We start from the raw sequence: 7,055 nt of genomic DNA on the forward strand, positions 1-7,055 counted from the left end.
CCTCATTACACTGGATGAAAATCAGGTAGGTGAAAGTCGAGTGTAAATGCAACCAGGGAAAGATGCAGCCCAATATGATGGATGCAACCATCAGAAGTAAGAGAACTCCATATAACTTCACGAGAATGCAATTAGACAAAAAAAAAAATGCGACCCAAAAGAAGAAAACAACCGTAAGGAGTGAGAGAACACAACATAAACGACATCTCTTTTAAGGACGAAAAGTCTAAAATCCAACCAGATCGGGATAGGTAGAAACTCAAATATGGATATGAGAAAAAAACAACAACAAATACATAAATATTAAAATACAAAAAAGAAAAAAGAAAAAAAATCAAATCCAAAAATCAGCATCATCAGTAGTGGAGATGGCGAGGGCGCGCGGTGGTCATGTGAAAACCACGTGCAGGAGAATCCAAACAAAGCTGACGTGTTTGACTCCTTTGGTCAGCGACAGGACACGTTAGACCTCCGGCGCATGCGGAGGCCAGTACCAAAGGAACCCACCACTAACATGCGCTGCTGGGAACATTGAACCCTCGAAGAAAACACAAAAACATTTACCACGTGCTGACAAACAAAATCCTTTTCTTTAGCCGCCTAAGCACAACTTGTCGGTTGTATCATTTTTTTATTTTATTTTATTTTGTTTTTACTGTAGAGGTCGAACATCTCATATGGGCCATATGGCTGTGTCATATCTCTTTCTCATTTTAGTGATTAAGTGGTTAGGTACTCATTATAATATGAGTGGTTAGGTACTCATTATAATATGAGTTCGAATCTTACGATGAAAACTTTTATGCTTAATTAGCGTAAATCATTTTGATTCTCATTAATGTCATGCTGAGCCTCGGACAGGAGAGATAATTCAGTTGGACTTGAGGAAGCGTCGGTGGGGTAGCTCACAATAGATAGATCGATACTACTATGATCACACCCAAATAGAATAGCTACTTGCCTGGGACAGGAGATGACTCAGTTGGATTTAAAGAAGTGCCGGTGGAGTAGCTCACAGTGGATAGATACTATTATGGTCATATCCAAATAGAATAATCATTGTTCATCTTTCACACTTGCCCTTTTAATTAGAAAGAAAAATAAGGGTATAAGCTGCATTTTTTTTAATAAAATTATGGGAAAAAAATGTCTAGTTTGAAAGTGTATTTAAAAAAAATGAGAGTATATATATAATTCATGTTTTCAATCCGCATATAAGAGAGAGCATTTTATTTTATTTTATTTTTTTTCATTATTTTAAAAGTCGAGCCATGATTTTACCAAACGCTTAATTGCGTTTTGAAATTGCTATTTTTTAAAACTTCACTTTTTAAAATCGTTAAACCAAACGAATACTAAGAAAGAAAAGAAATGTAAGTAGAACTTCAGGAAAAATAAAAATAAGGGCAAGCAGAAGGTTGAGATAGCCCGAAGATCCTTTAAATTGTTTAGACAATTTTCTGGTAGGGTTTTCAAAATCTTAATAATTGCTTTTAGCTAAATAATTCAGATTTTATTATCTCAACATTTATAATTTTTTTTTCCTTGCATCTCATTAAATATGTATGTTGAGATAGTTTTTGTTGCTGTATAAACTGCACGTTCTTCGATGTTCTTCATGCTTCCCAAAGATACTACAAAACAACTAAAATTAAGAGATCTTTTCGGAGCCTATTTATAGGCAAAGAGGTAGAGGTCAACCTAAATTAGGTTTCTTGCTTCTTCTTGACTTGGGAGTGCTGTCAGAGTTTTATTTGGACTTCTATTCCTTAATAGACGTAAGATTTGATTCGGGTCTTCAGAATGATCACGGATATTCAGGGATTCCCGAATCTTTAGAGATTAGATTTGGACTGGGAGTCAAATCCAATTCTACTGGGAATAGAACAGTTGACCGAATTTATTGGACACAGATTGTGACTCATACCTCAATTCAACTTGGAGTTGGGTTCTAATCCGAATTTCTTGGGATAAGGTTGATACTTGAGTTTTTAGGGCATGCTTGTCCCGAACCTTGGATGACTGAGACCTGAGTTCTCGGGACATGCTTGTCTCAGACCTTGGCTGATTAAGTTGACTTTCAGTCCTGAAATGTATACATTCTCGAGACTTAATCAGGATGTACCTCCTGTCGCTTATTCTCAAGAATAACTTTTACGAAGGTAACTACTTAGTATCTATCTCTCGAGATAAGACTACCTGAGAGTTTTGTTGTCTCGGATTTATGGCCGCCAATTCTCATTGGGCCCGTACTAACGTGAAGGCCCATAATTCTTTAAATAGGCCAACCTGTGTATAATTATTCCTAATAATATAATTTTAAGAAATTTCAAGTGGGAATTGTTCTAAAAAAATCTAGAAGATATTTAGATCCATGAACGTTACATGAATCTTTATATCTAGTCATGTATCCATTTGTTGTGACAGCACTCAACTTACGAGTTGACCCGGTAGTTAAAACAAGACCAGAATCAATAAAAATCAATTGATCATGAGAAAAGTGATGTCTAGTGGAGAAAATTATGTGGAGATCAGCAAAAGAAAGGCTATGGAGTACTTTGATTCCATTATCAACCATTGCGATGCGGCGATGGAGCAAAAAAGTTATATCCAATCCCAACAAAACTCTTGGGAACCCCATTGGCTGTGGTTGTGGTTGTGGAGACCTACCAGAAACAATAATTAATTAATATGTTCATAATTATCACTTGCCACGAAAATGCACCAAATCTGCAATTCTGTTCATTAAGTTGATTTATAACTTATCCCAAAAAAAAAAAAAAAAAAAGGGGTTTAAATTAATAGAAAATTGTACATTTATTCTGAAAGTTCAAACTCATAACATTTGTTTTGATACCAAGTTAATAACATTCACACCCAGATGTTATTTGGGCTAACTGGGATGCAAATTCGGGTGAAAAATCAGCCACATCCGACTAGCTAGTTTAACAAAACAAAATTGCTGAGTGTTAGAATATAAATGATTAAATTCATCTATTCCTATAAACTTAAGCTTTTTAAGATAAATTGTGGTTTAACATAGTATTAGAGTGAGTTCGAACCAGATAAGTGGTGGCCGGTGTAACAATGAGCTGCTCTCCTCTCAATAAAGAATAAAGAAATCTTTGAAAAATAATATTTAAATAAAATAGTAAAAGTGGATAGCTAAAATATAGAATGTGATTAACGTGGGTACTTCAGAAAAGTAAGTAGGTAAAATAGAAAATATATATATATATATATAATTTATTTCAAAAATTTAAACTGATAACAAATGAGAAACTGCATCATTTAAATTAATATTCTTACAAATTTAGTGAGCAATATTGTTTTTCCTTCTGTTTCTTCTTCTTATCTTTTTTATATGCTTGATATTTGGTAGCTATTTTATTTTATTTTTATTTTTGGCAGCTGATTTGCTAACAGGTCGTGAGCACCCTTTAAAACACTCAAAGGCCATATTTTCGGTATCCCATTCTGGTGTGACCTATTCTATCTCCTTCTAATCTACGTGAAAGTGTCTCATCCTATTCCTATGGAACATCTTCTATTCTATTTTAAGAGCACTAACAACAGATTTTTTTAATTTTTAATTTTATAAATTAAACTACTTTTTAATTTTGGGTGAAAAATCACCCACATCCGACTAGCTACTTTAACAAAAAAAATAAAATAAAATTGGTGAGTGCTAGAATATAAATGATTAAATTTATTTCTTCCTACTGGCTTAAACTTTGTGGTTTAACATGATATAGGTCCTAAGTTCAAACAAGATAAGTGGTTGTGTAACAGCAGCCACAATAACAGTAAGCTACTCTCCTCTTAATAAAGAATAAAGAAATCACTGAAAAATAATATTTGAATGGAATAGTAAAAGTAGATAATTAAAATAGAGAATTTGATATAGCAAAGTACTTTGAAAAAATTGGTAGCTAAAATAAAAAAATTGTGAAAACAGATAACTAAAATAAAGAGAAAATTTGGGAGCCGGATTTGAATGCTCAATATCACAATTTATTCAAAAAAAATTAAGCTGATAAAAAAATGATAAAACTGAATAATTTAAATTAATATTCTTAACAATTTAGTATTTAGTTAGCCATGTTGTTTTTCCTTCTGTTTCTTGTTTTTATCTTTTTCTATGCTAGATATAATTTGGTAGCTCTTTTATTTATTTTTCTTTTTGGTAGCCCTTTAAAACACTCAAAGGCCAAATTTCCAGTATCGTATTCTATCTTCTTTTAATGTGCATGAAAGCTTCTGATCTTATTCCTATCGAACATCTTCCATTCTATCGGCACTAGCTAGCAGCAATTTTTTTTTTTTTTAAAAAAAATTAAATTAAATTTAAGGAATTAAATTATTTTTTAATTTTTTTTATTCAAATAAACTCCATAATAATTTTTATTATCATTTCTCTATATGAAAGAGAAAAGAAATCATTTAAATACTCATTTAAATAAATATTAAAAAAAAAAGAAAAGAAAGGGAGCTTTTTTTTTTTTTTTTTTTTTTTAATAAAATAATAATTAGGGAAACAAAAGTGCTACATTGGGTTTGTTGCAGGGAACCTTTTGAGAATTTTCCCTGCATTTAGATCGATTAAGAAATGGAATTTAGAAAGCCTATTATATTGTCAGTGCTTTAATTAATCTAGGATACCACCCTAATTAACCGATTTCAAGATAAATTATGTATATATAAAACACTTTTAAAATGAATAGACTTGACCTTTGAAGCTTGGGAACTAATGAATTGGATTAAGCCTACCCAAATTGAATAATTAACTTAATTGTTTATTGTTTATCATACAAGCAATGAATTAAGGTACACGAAGATGCTTTGTCGAGAAGGCAACTTGTAATTGAACTTGAGTTCAAGATATATAACTAAACCTCAATTCAAAATTAAATGAGATATATATGTATCTCAAAAATTACATCTACTCCTATACACAATATACATCTAATTGATTGCAATCTATCATATAAATCTCCCCTATTCAAATAAAAACTAATTTTCAAATGAAATATTGATTTCACCTAAAATAAAGAGGATCTCGATCCCTCATAAACTACATCTAGTTGACTATAATTATATCAAATACGCATTTTCTATTCTAATAAAAATAATTTTTAATTAATAAGATCCATCTCATTTGAAATAGAGAGGATTCCTGATCCATCGAAAACTACGTCAATTATCACTTAACAAATAACAATACTATCCGATCACTACTATTGAGTGCCTTATGCAATAAAAACACTCAAAAGGTGCTTCAATTTTAACATTAATATATATAAATATACTGCCCAAGATCATAATTAATGAGAGGAAGAGCACATTAAGGAAGAAGCTGATCTTTTTCTTTTATCAATATCCATAAAGTTTATTATGTTAACAACTCATAATTAATCTCTCTCCTTGGGAAAAAACAAAAGTGAGAAATCTGTGCCTAAATCCCGAAACTCGCCGGACCTTGATACAAGGGAAGTCAAGATTGATTAATTAATTATACTCCTATTAGCTAATTAAACCTTAATTAAAAAGAGAGAAAAAGAAAAAGAGAGAGAAAGAAACATAGAAAAAGCAAATACATTCATGAAACGAATAATTTCAGAGTCTTTCTTTGATGATCACCTCCGGCCTCTCTACCACCACCTGAAGAATAATAATTACTTCCCAACGTCGTCGTTTCAGACTCCTCCGACGGCGTCGTTTCTCTTGCAGTAGTACTACTCCGCCTCCTCTTCCTTCCACCACCTACTTCTTCCATTCTCGCATTCAAACTGGCTGTCAAGCAAAGATCAAGATCCAGTGGACTAACGTACAACTGCTCACCGTGGGCTTCTGAACCATGATGACGATGATGATGATCAACATCTGACGTCTCTGCCACGTTAGAAACTTCGCCGCCTACAAACTCTGGTATGGCCCGTAAAGTGCCACCTCGGAGAACCGTCTCCACCGCCTCCTGGCACACGTGCCAGTTCCCCGTCTGGAGCAGCCCCACCACTCCGTTCACCGGATTCACCGTCCTTCCCACCGCTTCATATAGCAAAGACTGAAACAAAGCTGACCAAAAAAAGCAACAAATATGAATAACGTATACCGAACATTACATCTACTCTTCTACCACTAGATTGGTCTAACAGTACCCATCGGACCTTAATTTTTATTTTATTTAAGGTTAATCCAAGAGCTGTTGCACGTCATTTTTTCAGTTGTATATATACAGCAATATTTCTCTTGGAAAATAATATGAGCATATATGGGGGTGTGGGTATGTACCAGGTCGTTGGCAATCGGCGACGTTGGAGATGAAGGACATGAGGCAGGCACGGCCGAAGAACTTGGCGACGAAGACGGTGGCGTGGGCTTGGGCTTGGGGGGTGTCTATCCATTGCAGGCATTGTCGAAGCATGCAGTTGTCGCTGCAACCCTTTCGAAGAATCCGGCAGCCATTGCAGCTCATCTTCGGCACATTCACTTCAGAGAGAGAGAGAGAGAGAGAGAGAGAGAGAGAGAGAGAGGGTGGTGAAGGTAGAAGAGAGGCGTGGCTTTGAGGAGGGTATATAATGTGAGGGCGCATGTGGAGTAAAAGTGGGTAATAATTATTGGAGGATTGGTTAACCATGGTTAGTTTTAGGTGGAGTCTGGATTTTTCTAATTTCCCATGGCCCATGGGTTCAATATATTTATATAGAATCTGAATATTTTCTGGATTTTAGTGGGGGAATATATATTTATTATATAAATACATAATAATAAATGTGACTCTGCCCATGGTTTTAGTTAACTATGCTTAAATTGGTGGGGGCAATTAGGGACGGGCAGGGTTCCAAAGAAGTGGGTGATGAGATCGGCTCCGTGTCTCCGCAAATGGTGATCGTTGGTTGCTCCACCGTCGATTCTCATACATGAATATCTACGACCAGATTCTTTCTCTTTATCATGGCTTCGTACTTGGTCGGCAGATGTCGGAGGACCTTTGTTTGTTATACAATTATTATTATTTTTTTTTTCAAATCTTCAAAATAAAACCTTAACAAACA

The 7,055-nt window shown here is 34.1% G+C and overlaps 1 protein-coding gene across 1 annotated transcript; it reads right to left on the reverse strand.

Annotated features, from left to right (window-relative positions):
• Positions 1–5,344: 5,344 nt before the first annotated feature.
• On the reverse strand, positions 5,345–6,584 carry LOC133882189 (LOB domain-containing protein 37-like). The gene is made up of 2 exons (XM_062321303.1): positions 6,292–6,584; positions 5,345–6,075 (listed from the first exon to the last, which is right to left on the reverse strand). The coding sequence occupies exons 1-2, from the start codon at positions 6,473–6,475 to the stop codon at positions 5,600–5,602; spliced, it is 660 nt and encodes a 219-aa protein (XP_062177287.1). The 5' UTR covers positions 6,476–6,584; the 3' UTR covers positions 5,345–5,599.
• Between the last annotated feature and the right edge of the window lie 471 nt (positions 6,585–7,055).

The sequence above is a fragment of the Alnus glutinosa genome, chromosome 11, assembly GCF_958979055.1.
Source record: "Alnus glutinosa chromosome 11, dhAlnGlut1.1, whole genome shotgun sequence".
Taxonomy (NCBI): Eukaryota; Viridiplantae; Streptophyta; class Magnoliopsida; order Fagales; family Betulaceae; genus Alnus; species Alnus glutinosa.

Coding starts and splice junctions, on each gene's coding strand:
- LOC133882189 (XM_062321303.1), bottom strand. CDS start 6,475: ATGAGCTGCAATGGCTGCCGGATTCTTCGAAAGGGTTGCAGCGACAAC. Junction 6,076..6,291: donor CGCCGATTGCCAACGACCTG/GTACATACCCAC, acceptor TTTTTTGGTCAG/CTTTGTTTCAGTCTTTGCTA.